The sequence below is a fragment of the Musa acuminata genome, chromosome BXJ1-10 (assembly GCF_036884655.1).
Source record: "Musa acuminata AAA Group cultivar baxijiao chromosome BXJ1-10, Cavendish_Baxijiao_AAA, whole genome shotgun sequence".
Lineage (NCBI taxonomy): Eukaryota > Viridiplantae > Streptophyta > Magnoliopsida > Zingiberales > Musaceae > Musa > Musa acuminata.
In genome coordinates this window covers 33,694,088-33,711,774 of record NC_088336.1, presented here as the reverse complement: position 1 = coordinate 33,711,774, position 17,687 = coordinate 33,694,088, and the positions used below count along the sequence as shown (strand labels likewise).

Sequence of the window (17,687 nt, the reverse complement as noted above, 5' to 3'; positions counted from 1 at the left end):
CCAGTAGCACGATAAACTCGAGGAAGGGGTGGTGAGTGGTGAGAAGGAGGGAGACGTTGTGAGCGAGCTCAACGAAGAGGCGCACATGCTTTAAGCTCTCAAGCTTTAGTCGGTATGTGAATGACACATATACCTCGGTCACAATAATATGGTCACCAACTTGCTTTTGGGTTAGCTTCACTAATGATTCAAGACTATTCGATCAAATGATGAGGATTAATTATCATATAAAATGGAAGCTTGAAGAATGCAAATCCGATGATATCAGAGACAACAAAATTTCATCATCCTTTCCCTTCACGTTCGATGTTGTGATGGTGGGGGAGGGTATCAGAATGATGATGGTGATGGATACGACAAGTGAGACGATAAAGAAACGATGGATCATCACATTGCGATTAGCTTTCGGATTGGGAATTATAATTTTGGCTAGGGTTTCAAGATCGATCGACTCTATCTCACCTGCCTTCTCTTCCTCCTTCGGTGTCAATGTAGATGCAAAGTGATATCGAAGAAGGAAGATGAGGTAGAGAGGTGCGACGCTAACATAGATGTCTCATCTCTCTCTTTCTCCTCCGGCACAAATGCATATACGTCACTGCATTGGTTTCTCTTCCTTTTCGTCATGGATGTTTGAATCAACATACCATCATGTTGTTCTCATCGACCATCACTATAACATTCACTCATGTTATCGTTTGTCATAACTATCGAAATTATTTTTTTTATCTTTTATATCATTCATATATATACTATCACATGCCATATGTAAAATCGATAATATTAAGATAAATAAAATTAAATATTTTATTTTTATAATTATAGATATTTTAATATAAATTTTTTAAATCTAAACAATCTACCATGCCAACGGTAAAATTTTCACCTCATTACGGTAAACGATGTTTGAAACTGATAACTAGAAACAGTCGCATCAGTTTTTATATCAGTGGAGACATCTTGTTAATAATGTAATTATTAGGTTGTCTGTTTTAATTTATATTAAATAACCAAAAGACACTTTAAACTGACGACAGTTTCTTCTACGCTACTTTTATCCATTTGCAAACAAACCTTCCATAAATTTCTCCAACAATAATAATAATAATAATAAACAACGATAGTTTCTTCTAGTCGAATTTATTTATCCACATATAAACCATTCTTCGAAAAAATTCTCATACCAGTAATAATAATAATAAAACTCTACGCTACTTTTTTTTATCCATACGTCCGTCCGCAAACCAACGTTCCGTAAATATCTCAAAAAAACAATAATAGAAATCCATAAATCCAAGGCTTATCCATTCATTTTCCCAAGCTTTCCAGTCGCAATCAACTCGGTCCGTCTCCTCCTCCTCGTCGGCCGCTTCCCCGCCTTGATCTCCCTCCAGCGTCGGGATCAGGGCTGAGATGCCGGGCGACGACCAGCCCTCGCGGCTTTTCTACGAGCTATGCGCCCTCCTCCTCGCGGTCCTCCACACCCCCCACCTCGCCCTCCCGCCCTCCGATGCCGACGCCTCCCCGCCAGCGCCGGCACCGACGAGGCAGGCGCGGCCCCGGGCCCAGATGTCGCCGGCAGGGTTCGCCTCGCTCCTCCTCGGGGCGTCGTTGGCGCTCATGCTCTGCGGCTCCGTCACGTTCGTGATCGGGTTCATCATGATGCCCTGGGTGGTCGGGCTCGTCATGCTCTTCTACTTCGTGGGGATCCTCTCGAATCTGTCTGGGCTGGGTAGGGCTATCGTTTATCCCGGTAGCGACCCCTCGAGCCCCAAGGAAACGTCAGGTGAACGTCTTAAACGGCCCCTCGATCGACCCATTACCTATTTAATTCTATTAGAAAATTGATGATCTGTGTTCCTTTTTCTTTTTGTATAGAAATTTCTGTATGCATCATCTTTCTTTGTCGGTTGGTCGTCCAATTTCCTGTCTTCATAGAAGAATAATAATCTTTGTTGTTTCTGTTTGGGTGCTGAATGTAGTTTGTACATGTAATTGCATCTCTAAGCTAGCATGGATTTTTTTACCCCTTTAATTTATTGTAATAGGCTTTAATAACTGATCTCTTCTTTAATTGAAAGTTATCTGCTTTTGGTCTATGTTGACTGTCATTGTTGTAGGTCTTCAAATCCGTTCAAGAATTAGGGAGTCACCATTATCTAATCAGGAATTTTGTTTTCTGGATCTTTTCATGGATCTTCGGATCGATAATATTTACAGCATCTTTCCTTATGCTGCATTAGTTTGTTGTCTTACCAGGGTTCTTGATAGGCTATTCTTCTGAAATGATTGCAACACATTTGTTGAATGGCCACACCTTTTTTGGAAGCCACATGCCTGTTTTTCCCCAATTTTTTCTTACCCAAGGGTGACGATCTGTCGTAATTGAGGAAAGGTCCAATTGTCACATGAGTCATTACTTATGTTAGTCCTTTTTTTATTTATTAAATTATGTCAGGGATCATGTCTTTCTTGTTCAGATGAGATAAGAACCTGATGATTCAAGTCACGAGACATTTGCTGATCGGCCTGCTTTCGGCTCTTAGATATCACCTCAGGTGTAATGTATCTTTATTTCATTTTTAGTCATGATTTTTTCCCTTGACCATATCTTGGATACTATATTTTCATGCACGCGAATCATCTGTTTTGTTCTGATTGCTTTAAAGTTGTTTGTGTTAACAAGATTAAAGCATAGCCAGTCTTGTATGTTATACTATTCCTTTTATATACAATTGATGGGTAAATGCAGCATTCACCAAACATATTCAATTTATGAGATTCATGACAAAGTTGATTTGCAAAAAGTTGAAGTTCCTATTGGCATATATTTCTTATCATTTTATGAAGCAGTGATTTGTACGGTGAAAATCAAACAACTCTTCTTGAAGCTAATCCTCTCTCTGTGGTTTGTGTAATTTACACAAGAATGAAACTTAGGGATAGAGCTAAAAAGAGATCTATGTAAGTCTTCGTAGACTAACAGTATGACATATAATTGTATTACTTTGGCATTCAGGTAGATTTTCAAGTTTGGTTCAAATTATTGGACTATATGTTGATACACTCACTTTACCCTCTGGAAGTCTGGCCTCAATTTGGCAGCCTATATTTTCCGCATCCTTCAGTGTTTCATGTGTGTGTTGTCAACTTTAAAATATAAATACTATAAAATTGAGGTCTTTCCAAGAATCTCAGTTCTTTTAAACTTGAATGTCCATAAAAAATATTTAAATTAATGCTTTTCCCTTATAATGAATTTCTTTTTAGGATGGCCTGCTTCTGTGACTAACGAGCGCTGCTTAAGACTATAACATGTGGTTCTCTGAGAAAAAGCTTTTAATTTTGTTTTCCCAGAGCAGTTTGCAGTGTCAGAGACTCAAAGTTATATATTGGTTCCAGTAAACGTATCATATTTGTTGGACTACATTTGGGGTAACAATTGGGGAAAGAGATTGAGATATTTAGTTGCAAGGAGTAAGTTAATCAATATATGTTACATATGCACTTTAGGATCTTTCTGCATTTCTCTTGTACTAGATGAGTGGTATCTTCTATCATAATGTGTCGATGCCATGGCAAGAACAGGATTCTTGTGAAAGAATAAAAGGTAAACATTAGCTGAGAAGCCTGATACATTTCATTTTACAGTTTGGCTTTCAGGATTTATGTTCAGTTATGTCATGTGTTTGCATGTGGAGAAGTCCTTTTGTTTTCTCACATGAGTGTGATTGGAAGTTCCTGATTTCTAGTCACACAAATCTTGAAATTTCTGGAGGGTGTTCTTAGAAAAGATCACTTCTTCATAATTAAATATATCTTACAGATTATTTCCCCCCTTCTTGTTTTCTTTTTTTGCAGGCTCACTGATTTCTAAACTTCCAATTATCTAATCGCCAAGCTGCTAACAGAATAGTTTGCGATAGACTTTTGGAGGTAGGAACAATCTACTCTGCCACGATCATCTTAATTCTCCCATTCAATGCCAGTTCGATGGCTGCTCTTGTTTCAACATTCTTTCTTCTGATACCATGTACCAGTTGTTGTTCTTTGGCTGCTTTTGCGGACCGCTGTCATTGCAGAGTTTCAAATATTATTAGTTGAAAACATATCAAGATTCTGATGTTCCTTTGGGATGGTCATCTCTACAGGAGGCTTGATAGGGGCAGCCATTGCTTGAACTTTAGACGCCAGAGAGAGAGAGAGAGAGAGAGATTGTGTTCTCACTAACTGAAGCAGTGTATTTAATGCTTCTGCATCACCAATTACAATTATATGTCCTACACAGTAACTTGGCCTGAAACAAAACCATCTATTCCTGACCTATAACACAACCTCTGTGATTAACCTGTTTTTGGTCTGTTAATAATGTGTGCTTTGATCTCTTTGATATATAGCTACAAAAGATTTTCTGACATTATTATATTTTATATAGCCACAAAAAAATCTGTACTAAGGTCAAGAATTGTTCGATTACTTTGTTATTTGATTTTAGTGAGTTGTAAACCTGAGATATCTGATAAAGCTCTTTACATATCTCACTGTATCGTATACCGCAGTTGAAATTTTATGTATTTGCCAGAGTTACAAAAAATAATGGGTTCTTTATCCTGTATCAGCTATAATTTTGGCTTGTATTATTTTCTTAAGTAATTAGTTCAGCTATAATTCCTGTATCAGCAGTATCATTTTATTTTTTACTCTTAGAGTAATTAATTCAAGTGTAACTCGAGGCAAAAAAAAAAAGTTAATAAATATGTAACTATTTTACTTGGTAGCTTTATTGACATTTTTCCTTAATAAATTGGTTTTTTTGGTCACTCATCGATACAATAATATTTTAATGATACAGGCAGGTTCATGAGATTTACCATAATTAGTCAATCATTTAACATCAAATAACAATCAAAATAAATTTGGTTCTCTTTTTTCGTTATCGTGTACATAAATTAAAATTGGAATATAATATTTCCATATGGAGGAGCTATTGAATTCCTGTTTTTGTGCTCGTTGACACGTCGTTTTGTTGGTGGTCGCCTCCGGCACGTTCTCCGAAACCTTTCCATGCCAGCCGACACGAGTTGAGACAGAAAAGAAGAGGCTAACTCGTGGTCGAGATCTTCCGACATCATGTGGGTCCCACGGTGGTCACTGGGTACCGTTCAAACCGCGGGACCCTTTTCACTAAAGCATCCCCATACCCTTCCTCTTGCGGACCAAGCCCTCGCGCCACCGCCTCGCTTTAATTTTCGCGTACCGATCTGTATATGGACGTCGTCGAATCGGACTCGGACGGTCTTGATTCTCCGGTCCGAGTTGGGGCTCCAAGAACCACCAAATACCCAAAATGCCCCCGATGTTACGACTCCGTGGCTATATAGATGGAGTCCTTATTGGTCATTTGACGTGGATTACAAATTGAAAGGGGATACCACTTTGCGAGATTTCTCCACCTGGTGTCTCTCGTCTCTTCAGAGGGATACCACTTTGCGAGATTTCTCCGCCTCTTTCTCTCTTCTCTTCGCAGTGCCATCTCGAGAACCGCTCCCCAATCGCGCCTGATCGCTTAGGGTTTTTCCCAAAACCCCCTCGTTTCGATATGCCCAAGCCCTCGACCCGAGCGGCGGAGCACGATCGGATGACGGACAGCGCCGCCCCGACCAGCCCGGCCCCGGCCCCGGGCGTGGGGCCGATCGGGCACAGCGTGATCCCGATCGTGAACAAGCTTCAGGACATCTTCGCCCAACTTGGGAGCTCCTCCACCATGGACCTCCCCCAGGTGGCTGTTGTCGGAAGCCAGAGCAGCGGCAAGTCCAGCGTCCTCGAGGCCCTTGTCGGCCGCGACTTCCTTCCCCGGGGCACCGACATCTGCACCCGGAGACCGCTGGTGTTGCAGTTAATTCACCTGCCGCGGCGGTCGGAGGACGGCGGTGCGGAGTGGGGGGAGTTCCGCCACCTGGAAGGCCAGAGGTTCTATGACTTCTCGGAGATCCGCCGCGAGATCCAGGTGAGTGGTGCTTTTGATTCTTTGTCTTAGGGTTTTCGTTTGGTTGTATATCTTCTCTTATCTTTTTGATAATATTCTAGTCAACTTCTTTGTAATTATTTAGGGTTCCTTATAAATCAGAATCTTTTGCTTTTTTTTCTTTTCTACTGTTATGCTAATAACAATACCTCCTTGTCTGCACAACAACGTCGAATACTGGATTTATTATATCAAATATCTTTGTTAGCAAGGTAAGGGGAATTACGAACAAAATAAACTAATGTAGTGATACTGGACCACTGGTGATGGTGATTGAGATTTAGTTGTGTCATTCTAAGATGGTAAATTCAATGTCACGAGGCCATGATAATAGAGTATAATTTCTACTTAATATATATCGATGTTTGGTTGTCTTATCATCCTCAATGTTTATTGTGTACTGAAAAATGTTTTAGTCATGTGTTATTATTTTGACAAGTCTCTTTTCCAACATTCTGGTTGTAGGTAGGGAAGATCTTTCTGGTGGCCTTTTATACAATGTTTATGCTCTCTAGCTTTTTCTTGTACCAATCTTATGAGATCTTTCTGCTCCTTCATTGAGGATGTGTGCAGGCACCATGGATCTTGATTATTGCCTTAACTCACTTTTGACTAAAAATTTCCCTTATTGGGGGTATTCCTTGGACATAGACATGACATGTATCTAATGTGGGTCATGTCTGGCTTCTAATGCAACATGGAAGCCGAGGAGGACAGAGTGCACTAACTTTAGATTTTATATATATTGTTTTTTTTTTTTTCAATAAGATGTGAACTTTTACACCCCAAGAACCAAAAAGTGAAAAAAAAAAATCCACCTCTTTTACTTGACATTGAGGGTGTGACCTAATAGCACTTTATGGTTGCTCCTTTGTCACCTGAGTGACCAAATTTGTAGTCATATAATACATGATGTAGAGATAAGGTTATATACATTAACCCTCCAAAACCTGCATTGGTGGGAGGATCATGCTTTGGTCTGCCCATTATCTTTACTTTATTGTTCATGTTCTTGTTATCTGTATACTAATTGTTAGCAAAGTGTTTGTTTGCAGTGATGTGTGGTCCAGGTAATATTACATGTATGAATGATTCTAATAACTACCACATAAGCCATCTGACTTGCAAGTAAGCATTATCGGAGTGTAATTATTGTTCTACCAAATATCAATTGCAGGCTGAAACAGATAGAGAAGCAGGAAAAAACAAGGGTGTTTCATATAATCAAATTTGTTTGAAGATTTTTTCTCCTAATGTTCTGAACATCACTCTTGTTGACTTGCCTGGAATAACTAAAGTGCCAGTTGGTGACCAGCCAAGAGATATTGAAGCCAGTATTAGAACGATGATTTTGTCATACATAAAGCATAAGAGTTGCATTATTTTAGCAGTTTCACCAGCGAATGCAGATTTGGCAAATTCTGATGCACTTCAAATGGCTAGAATTGCTGATCCAGATGGTAAGATTGCCAAAATTCTCATTATCTTTTGTCCTGCTGCCTGCAAGGTACTTGATTAGTGGCAGAAGGATAAACAAGTTACTTTTGCATGGAAATCATATTAACTAAAATGATATATTTTGTTGGCAGGTTCTCGAACAATTGGTGTTATTACTAAGGTCTTGTTTGTGAATTTTCTCACATAATTATTTGTGCTAGTCCATTGACATTGGTCAGGTGAAACTAATTATCTTCCTACTGTTACAGTTGGATATAATGGATAGAGGTACTGATGCACGTAACTTTCTACTGGGGAAGGTGATTCCATTGAAACTTGGATATGTGGGAGTAGTCAACCGTAGTCAAGAGGTGCTTCATCTTTTTAATCAATAATTTTTTCTGTGAGATAAATTTGTTCAGCTTAGGTGGAGTATCATTTCCTTACATTTTGGCAATAGGCATTCTACATGTATGCTTTCTTCCTTTTAGAGTTTGTAGTGTACTGCTTGAAGCACCAGTGTAGGTGAATAAAGTGCTTGTGATAGGTTGGCAGGAAGCTTTTTGGAATTGGGCAATTTCTCAGCTTATAAAAGCCCACTTATCAATATTTTCCAACCAATTTCATTTTATTTACCAGCAATTTGCTATAGACCAAAACATGAAAACTTTTCTTTTCCCCGAACCTTGTTGCTACTCATCTGTGCTTGCCCTCATACAAAACAAGTTTTGATTCAAGTTCATAAGATCCTCCCTGTTCAAGAGTCAAGGTTGATATGTGTTTGAATTTTAGCTACTTGTTCTTTCATTATTTTTGAATTAATTTTTTTTTGCAAATTGAGTGCATTTTATCAAAAAATTCTCATCTTTGTTTGTCTTTTTTTACTCTTCTCAGCAATTTTTTTCCCTAATCCCTAAGCCTTATCATCCTATAGGTTGTCCTAGGCCAATTCTTTTCTTTATTTTCTATTATTTTATTCAGCAATATTTGATGGTATACGCTGTTATGCCAGAATTATCGGCACAGTACCAGTCTAATTGGTGACTTAAAGTAGTATCGGACTGAGATTTAGATTCTTGGATAGACGATACAAGAAACTTCCCATTGTAGTACGGTATGAAGCTTCAGCTTCAACGATGAATCTCGAGTTTGTGAATGTCATCTATGACCAAACGAGGGGCTTAATCCAAGAAAAATGGCAACAAAATTATTATTGATATTTTGCACAATTAAGACCTTACGGTGCATCTAATCACCTCAGAAAGACCATAAAAAATCTAACTTCTGTTTGTAGGAATTCAAAATGAACTTAAAAGAAATTGTGCTCATGATAATGCAGATTAAGTTAATACTTATTTTGCATTTGATGGGAATGATGTTAATGTTCATAGGGAGAGCTTAATTTTGTGTGTAAGTTTAATTTTTGCTAGTTGGTTCCTTAACTATAGGATACAATTTAAACACTTGCCTATTCATTATGCAGGACATTGACAACAACCGTAGTATCATAGATGCATTGGCTTCTGAAGAGCGTTTCTTCCGCAATCAGCCCGTACACTTTCTTGCCGAACTCTGTTGGTCTTTCCTAATTATTCATTTGTTTCAGGGCTGTTATAACTGTTATGTTCTGCTGCAGGCATATCAGGATCTTTCTCATTGTTGTGGGGTCCCTCAGTTAGCTAAGAAATTGAATCAGGTAAATGTCATAAATTTTGGTTGTTGTGGACACCCACAAGTAGCCAATATTTTTTTTGTGGCCTTTTGTCAAACAGACAATTCTTATAGAAAAGCAGTTATGGATTATATCAAGGCTATTATGATGATGCCTTTTTGTATCTTCTTTTTTCCCCCTTCTTGAGTGTACTTATGATCTCTTGTTGGTTCTTTGACTTGTCAATCCTAAAACTTATGTGGTTTATTATGTCTGCAGATTTTAGTACAACATATCATGAATGTCCTTCCAGGGCTGAAGTCTTGTATAAATGCTCAACTGGTGGCTGTGGCTAAGGAGTATGCTGCCTATGGTGATGTAGTAGAATCAAAGGTATACCTTTCATGTTTGTTGTGTGTTGTGCAACAGAATTCAATAGTAAGGAAGGAATCATCTTACTGACTCCAAAGAGTCATGATCCTATGGCTTTAAATTCATAGTTTACTGACATCACATTACAGTACATACATCTATTGCTGATGTAGGAGTTGATTATGGGCATGATTTCTTGCTTTTAAGTTTGTGTTGTATTTGTTTTTCCCCCTATTTTCCTTGGTTTCTCTTTCCATTGTATTGTTGTTGTTCAAAACATTCTCTTTCAACACCAGACATATATTGGCCCTTGCCATTTTAAATTTAAGCCATCGCTGATATATGCTATTGCAGACAAACATGGTTTTTAAGGTAACGCTGCCTAAATTTGTTGATGTGATGAGTCCCTCAGTGGGCTTTTCTTGTCTTTCATTGGAGAACTGTATTTGGTGAAATTTGCTTTTCATTTTTATTTTATGCAGTGAAGTGGGGACATTAAATTTCTTGGAGCTGAGGCTTGAAGTAGATGCCTTTGCTAAATAAGATGATCATAACATGACAACTTGTGAAGTACATGAATAAGCCTAAGAAAAAGTTCCAAGTGATACCTTAATTGAGGTGTTGGAAGCTTGCAGTTAAGTAGTGGTAGTGTAAAGGAAGATTTGTTAAGGCATAAGTGATAATAAGGATGATCAACCACGTAGAATCTGCTCTTCATGTTAAGTTCTTTTCCCTAGAGAATGGAGGTTGTCACTGCTCCACTTGAGTAATTGTAACTTGACCTCTTGCATCACATAAATAAATCTCATGGCTAGGAATAAAGAGAATGTTCATAAAAGAAGTGCATGTAACATTATGAAGCTGCACCTCTTTGGTGCAGGGCTATTGAGAGATCTCACATTATATGCACCTAAGGGGAACCTGACCGAAGTCTGTAGGCCTTGACCGAAGTGCATGCAACATTATGGGTTTTTCTGTATCTTGTTTTTATGATTTAATTCTAGTGCATTTCACTTCAGTTGTTTGTATAGTTTTCCCAACTTATGCATTTGGTGGATGCTTCTTCTCAGGATGGAAAGGGAGTTTTACTACTGAACATTCTTGCCAAGTATTGTGAAGGTGAGTATGTTTTTGATCACTCTGTTCTTACTATCCCATATTCATATGATCATGCTTTCTGTGTTCGTAGAAGTATTATATTCAGAGGCCAGTTTCTGATGTTGTGTTCAATTGGAATTAATAGTTTGAGTACCTAATAATTACCTGAGCTTCTGACACCAATCATCTGGGTAATAAGTTTCTTAAATAGATTGCTTTTCTGTTGCATGAGATATTAAGTGTTATGAGGTTTCAGTTTGTTGTAATCTACTTTTTTTTTTCTTGAGGTCTACATGTTTGAATGCAATTGGCCATGGGCTGCTGACCAGGTTAGACAGATGATTATGGGATGAGCTGGCAAAAGAAAAATCACAGATCAGCAAAAATACTTAAAATTTAAAAAACATAATAAAAGCAACTCTGTGCTATTAGATCTTTTTACATTTATATTCTGTGAGATATTTAACTTCAATAAAGGAAATGAGATATAAAAGTTTAAAATTTTTATAAAAATAATAACTACTCAAAATTTACCTGGTATAGCAGCATCAAACATAGTGGAGGGCCCACTTTGGCCCTGGTTCCTCTTTGCATCAGGTTATGAAAATCTAAAAATAGCTTCTTTTAGGAGAGTGATTGTGGGATTTCATTCTGAATCTTATGATGCCACTTTCCTGTCAGTGTCCACACTCTAAAAGACCAAGAGCTATCCTCTCCATGTTCTTTTCCCTTTTCCTTATCTTGCATGTCAGTGGACAATGATTGTTAACTCATTGTTGAATGGAGGCAGAAGATGAATATGATGACGATGGTGTCAGCCTTTTACCTCTCCTATGCTTTATCTGCTTCACTGCTTTCCTCCCTCCCCTCCTATTGGTGTCACCAGTATCAGACTTCCTCCTACTCTTTTACTTCTCTTGAGGTTGATGAAAACAGTTGGAGTTGGCTAAAAATAGCTGACTATACCAATTTCAACTAGCTCAACTTGATTTCTGGTGGTAACCTGAATGATAAGCCTGAACTGGTTCACCCTGGTTGGTACCAAAATGGATGAATCTACCTGTCTTGGAAAATGGAATTAGCTGATACAACAAAGTACAAACGCTATTTTCTGTTCTACTTGTGTGTATACTAGACTTTGTCTGTCTTGCCTATTTCTTTGGCAATTGTTAAAAGTTCTTCTTGCACCTTTTTCTTATTTTAGAATGATTTAGTAATTGTTTTTGTTGCTTTTGTCATGAGCACATCATGCATATTCTGCGGTGTCATACTTATGATTATTGTTCATTGAAGTTAGTTATGCTGATGTTATGGCTTTCACATGCAGCTTTTTCTTCCATGGTGGAAGGCAAAAATGAACTATCAACAGCTGAGCTTTGTGGCGGAGCACGAATTCATTACATCTTCCAATCAATCTTTGTTAAGAGTTTGGAGGTTTACGCTATTACTTTCCTTAAGTTTTGATTCTTTCTTTTTCAAAATTATATGACAGTTTTGTTGTATATTTGTACTGGTAGGATTAGTTTGGTTTGGTTGGAATTATGTCTTTGCTTCTTCTGTGCTTTCTTTTCTAGCTTTGTATTTATGCCATATATAATCTATCAGGAAATTGATCCTTGTGAGGATATAACCGATGAGGATATCCGCTTGGCTATTCAAAATGCTACCGGTCCAAAAGGTGCTTTATTTGTACCAGAGGTACTAAGTCATGATGGCTGTCATATGTTTTTTTGTTGGAAATCAATAAAATTATTCTCAACTAAATAATTTTTTACTTGTGATTTTATTTTTAAATCTTAGGTGCCCTTCGAAGTTTTGGTGCGAAGGCAGATAAGTCGTTTGCTAGATCCAAGCCTGCAGTGTGCAAAATTCATTTATGATGAGTTAATAAAGGTAAAGATACTTTAGTCCTGAATTTCAGAATTTATCAGGAAAAAATGTTGGCTGTAATATGTTTTTGTTACCTCGTCACTTGTCATTATAACTAATTATCTTACTGTAGATGAGTCACCATTGCCTAGCTAGTGAACTACAGCGTTATCCTGTCCTCCGGAGGAAAATGGATGAGGTGACTAGTGATTTCTTGAGGGATGGCCTTCATCCTGCTGAGACAATGATAACTCATATTATTGAGATGGAGGTACTTTATATGATTCTTTTTTGTTGTTGTTGTATGTGTCACTGCATATGGTTCCAGATGCCTCAAATATAGTTACAAATATGATCTAAAGTTGATATGGTTTGTTATTCCTGAATAACATCCTTTACTTGTGCAATAATCATTTGGTAAATTTATTAATTTTGACTGTTCATGCCATGTAATATTAAGAACTTGCATTCTTTCTAGTTACTGTTGCCATCTGCTTTTTTTTGTGCAGTCAGTATTTTATAGAGCATTTTGGGGAAAGAATAATGAAGGAAAAGGATGTTATTTGATGTATAACTTATCTATCCTAAAAAAAATCTTGAAATTGAAACTTCATTTGGTTAAAGTTATATAAAGTAGATAAAAAAGAGGAATCAATTCTTGCCTGAGTTGAGGATTATTGGGTGATAGCTATGAAAAGGAAACTTGGTTTACTTTAACAAGGATCCTTGACAAGCCAGTGAATGTCTGCCTTTTCTGGTCGTTCATTGGATCTTTTTTTATGTTAGCTTTTAAATCTATATGTATTCTCATTGTTGTGGCATATATCAGCAAAGATTAAAGATACTCTCAATTCAACCTCTTTGTATAACATTTAACACTCTAAATGTTGGCTGTGGTTCAGCCTGTTTGGTTGCTGGGGAAAAGTGTGAAAAGGGTGAAAGTTTCTTTTCCATGAAAAGTAAAGACTCATATAAGTTGTTCAGACAGTAGGAAAGTGAAACTAAAACCATTTGCTCTCCCTTATCTTGTGTTTGGATTAGAATGTAGAAAGAGAACTTGCTCGTAGTTTGGAAAGATATGTTGAGAAGACATCAAGGAGGTCTTGGAGAACTTTTATAAACATTTTTTATTTGGAAAAAAAATCCAGAGAAAGCTTTTTTGAAAAAAAATCTGAAAAGCAATTTTCTAGATTGTTTGCTTTTCCTATCAAAATAAAAATGCTAAAACTTCTCTAGCACACTGTTGTTATCATTTTATGATTTTTTTAATATTGTTCTGACCTGCCATCTTATGCCATTTATATGCTGTTTTTCTATTTCTTAGTACTTCAGTAATTTATTTCCTTTTGGATTAAAAGCTGCATTGCATTGTCTGTGGAGAAAAAGACTGATGTAGCATAATCAATTTGCTGCAGATGGATTATATAAACACTTCGCACCCAAATTTTATCGGCGGAAGTAAGGCTGTAGAAGTTGCCCAGCAGCAAGTAAAATCTTCCAGGCCAGCAGTATCAGTGTCTAAACCTAAGGTACATATTCCTGTCCTGACTCTAAAATTTGGTATCTACATGAAAGTCTTTTGTTTCACTACGAGTTTCAAGGTATACGAACTCTGCTGAACCAAAGCACTGACTATCATGAACAGAATTTAAGGTTGCCTTAGAGTACTTGTTATTAGGTCTCAAATAAATAATGATTGTGTGTATCTTTCAAACAATAGTGAGAATAAGGGAATAATTAGGTGCTTATGTACTCAGTCAATTTTCTACAGCAGACATGAGCAAACTTAGGACTTCTGCATGGAATCTGAGAATTCCAATTAATTCAGAGAGCTAGACACTGCACTTGGTAACTCACCTGAATCTGGCTTTGTCTAGAGCTGGTGAATTCTGGGCTATTTTTCACCCTGATATAATTGTTGATTGTTAATCAATTTCTGTTCTTTGTGTTAGGATGGAATCGATCCTGATAAACTACAAGCATCTGAAAAGAGTTTAAAGTCACGAGGCATCTTCTCCAGATCTGTTGCAAATGGAGTTATTTCTGATCACCTTCAGGTGCAAATGGAGTTATTCACATGAATTTGTTAGGATAGTGGTTAAGTAGATGTGTCTCATCATTCACTCAAATTCGATATTGTTCTATTTATTCTCTTCTTGATGATGAATAGGGTGTTCGTCCTGCTGTGGACTCCGAGAAACCAGGTTCAACTGGTAAGTTGATATTGTTTAAATGATGATAAATGTGATAATATTATTCCTTGATATATTATGCTTTATAGATATTTGGTTTATATCGATCAGGAAGTATAGGATTGCTCCAATGCTTTTATTCTTTATAGAAGTAGTAAAAATTTATCTTGAAAAGGCAGTAAAAATATCACTCACTCTAATGCGACTGATATAACTGAATGGTGACTTTTTTAGGAGTTGAGGTCCTACCAATTGCTGCTATATCAGTCCTTTCATATGTTTTATTCTGTTTCTTTTTTATTATTGAATACAAACAGTGTTATCATCTTATCTGCATTGTGATTTTGGAATTGGTCAAAGGTGCCACTGGATCAAGTTGGGGTATCTCATCAATTTTTGGTGCTAGCGAGGACCGTCCGCCTGCAAAACAAAATTCAATGAATAAGTCCTATAATGCACCTGTTCAAACATTAGAGCATTCATTCTCAATGATCCAATTGAGAGAGGTAAGGAACATCATGCTAATGATGTATGTATGTTTCTTTATTACAAAATTGGTTATATGTAGTTGTTAAAAACTGATGTTTCTCATTATTCAGCCACCAATCATCTTGAAACCCTCAGAGAATCAGACAGAACAAGAGGCTTTGGAGATAGCAATAACAAAGTTATTACTGAAATCATATTATGACATTGTGAGGAAAAATATTGAGGACTCTGTTCCGAAGGCTATTATGCACTTTCTGGTAATGGTCTTATTTTAGCTGGTGTCAATATGTCTATTTTTGGTTGATCTGCAATTTGTTATCCAGAATTCAGGATAATCATTTTTTTTTCAAGCAGGTCTAATTGTACCTTTGGTATAGAGTTATTGATACAGAAATTTACATTTAACCTGATCTGAAAGCGAGTATCTTTATTTGTTATTTACTTGAAGTATCTGTCTGTCATTTGTGTTCAGCATTAACTAACATGGAGAAATGTAGCTTTCTATGTTTACTTGTTTTTCATTTATCAGGAGTGCTTGGTAGTTCCAATAACAACTATGGTGTCTATCTACTACATATCTAGAATCATGACTGTATTTAAAACAATTTCTGAAAATCAATATCAAAATTAGTTCTTTAAGCTTGAAGACCATCGAAAAGTATCTGTGATAGATGAAACCAAAGTGTGTTTAGAGTTTGGACCCTCTTTAAATCTTCCTTACCCCACTTGTTCCTCTTTGTTTGTTTTTATATGCCAACAATAGGCACTCATGTTTCAATAGCCCTAACCAGAAGATACGTATTATTGTTTGGAAGTTGCGCTTGAAGTATGTCTATGGGGGCATGCATGTATTTATATCATTTGGCTGATGCTTCATGTTTGCTATAACTATGTCATGGATTCATTGTCAACTATTTTAATGGGTTCATATCTTTGTTTTTTGTTCTCTGTATCTGTTAAATGAGACTGACACGAATTTGGACAGATAAGAAGCAAAAAGTATTATTGAGATTAATATGTTGAGATGGATGTGCAGGATTATCAGAAACAAGAGAAATAAGCAAAAAGTACATGCATAGGTGACTCCATTTATTGTGTGCCAATCAATAGATGACTCCACTAGGCAAAATAAGCTGACTAGGATGTGTGGATGGGGGGGCCTAACAAATATTTTTCAGAAACAAGAGAAACTTGGCTGCTTTAATTTTGACTGGTAAATTTTCCTTAAACAGAACTCAGGAGCTGGAAAAACACCCTCAAAGCTGACCCAAGTAGCTTGGACATTACATCTTGTTAATGTTTGTAGTATGCTACTTACATCAGTAGTTCTTTTTTCTCACTCTTGTATCTAAAGAAAAAGAAATATTAATACATGTTTATTTTGTGATACTCTTTTGCATTGTCTTTAGGTTTAGATTTCTGTAGTATGTATACTCTTTTCTTATGGGATTAAATGCAGCATTTAAATGATTGGTCCACTGGAATTCAGGTTGATGACAATAACCTACTTCAGGAGACTATTTTCTTGGTTTAGGTTGTATTTCTACAATATAGAATCTGTATCTCACAAATGATACCTTCTGAACTCTTGTCAAAGGTTAACCACACAAAGCGAGAGCTGCATAATGTATTTATCATGCAACTTTACAGGTATTAACGAGATCACTTTTCTTGCTTTGTCAACCTTGTTCCAATTTTTAATAGCTATCAGATGTGAATTCAAGCTAAAAATAAGCCTGACATGTTGACTCTTTAAATAGCGACGGCAAATTTGATGAGATGCTGAAGGAACCTGATGACATTACTGCCAAAAGGAAGCGTCTGTCTGAAACACTCAGGGTTTTGCAACAGGCCCACAAGGTAGGATCTTCTTCATTCAAGCTGTTGCTTCTAACATTTTTGGTTATACTCAAGCTTATTATTTGCCACGAACTTATGCTGAATTATCATACCATTATCTTTATTATCTTTTGGGTGACCAGACACTGGACAATATACCACTTGAAGCTGAAAATGTTGAGAAGGGATATAGTCTGGAATCCAACCGGGCCTCCAAAAATTAATGAACTTCCTCCATTCTATGCAACCGCCAATGACTTAGGCTCATCATATGCACTTCTCCCAGGAATACTAGATCTAGGAGGTCGGCTCATTCAGGGGAGCAACCTTCGCCATTATATTGTCAACTCTGTGGCCAGTGGATTGGGATCCTATCCTTCTTCAGTCAATGGATGAAGTTTCCGTTACATACCGGATAGCATAGTTATTTTGTGACAGGTTAGAGTATAATGCCTATAGTCGGATTGTTCCTGGATCCTAAATTTTATTCTCTAGTGCCAGCCTAGTGTCATCAAGAGTAGCGCAAGTCTGGTTATTATTATTTTTTGTGTATAGCATACTTGCGATTCTTTTTTCATAATAATATCTTTGTAAAAATCAGTCCATTGAAAACAATATGGCTGCTGGTGGTCGACCAGTGCCAGGTTGTGTTTGCTGCCAACATTTAATTCATTTCAGTCACGATTCTTTTTTCATAATAATATCTTTGTAAAAC

At 37.0% G+C, this 17,687-nt stretch overlaps 2 protein-coding genes across 7 annotated transcripts; both read left to right on the top strand.

The window, feature by feature from the left end:
• The first annotated feature begins 1,303 nt into the window (after nt 1-1,303).
• LOC103974159 (uncharacterized) lies at nt 1,304-4,415 on the top strand. Of its 6 annotated transcripts, none has more exons than XR_010480154.1 (5): nt 1,304-1,786; nt 2,260-2,395; nt 2,481-2,560; nt 3,862-3,936; nt 4,152-4,415. XR_010480154.1 is itself a non-coding variant. In XM_018821742.2 (3 exons), exons 1-2 carry the CDS (start codon nt 1,414-1,416, stop codon nt 3,891-3,893), a joined length of 405 nt encoding a protein of 134 aa, XP_018677287.2. In that variant the 5' UTR covers nt 1,305-1,413; the 3' UTR covers nt 3,894-3,936; nt 4,041-4,415. The 6 variants fall into 6 exon arrangements, 2 of the variants coding, with proteins under 2 accessions (XP_018677287.2, XP_009387198.2); XR_010480153.1 differs by having other exon boundaries at nt 4,041-4,415; XR_010480152.1 differs by having other exon boundaries at nt 3,862-4,415.
• A 1,015-nt stretch (nt 4,416-5,430) lies between these two features.
• On the top strand, nt 5,431-17,649 carry LOC103969510 (dynamin-related protein 3B). Its single transcript, XM_009383059.3, is given in 23 exon segments — nt 5,431-6,007; nt 7,203-7,485; nt 7,615-7,643; nt 7,732-7,833; nt 8,946-9,014; nt 9,099-9,158; nt 9,393-9,506; nt 10,556-10,604; nt 11,911-12,017; nt 12,189-12,281; nt 12,384-12,476; nt 12,586-12,723; nt 13,868-13,981; nt 14,405-14,509; nt 14,623-14,665; nt 15,005-15,150; nt 15,244-15,390; nt 16,731-16,783; nt 16,894-16,993; nt 17,116-17,174; nt 17,176-17,246; nt 17,249-17,316; nt 17,318-17,649. Coding segments are annotated over 23 exon segments (2,502 nt in total). The 5' UTR covers nt 5,431-5,599; the 3' UTR covers nt 17,369-17,649.
• The last annotated feature ends 38 nt before the right edge of the window (nt 17,650-17,687 follow it).

What these genes read in the sequence shown, in the direction of transcription:
- LOC103974159 (XM_018821742.2), top strand. Translation starts at nt 1,414, where the DNA reads ATGCCGGGCGACGACCAGCCCTCGCGGCTTTTCTACGAGCTATGCGCC. An exon ending in GAGCCCCAAGGAAACGTCAG is followed by an intron (nt 1,787 to 3,861) that starts GTGAACGTCTTA and finishes CTTTTTTTGCAG; the next exon opens with GCTCACTGATTTCTAAACTT.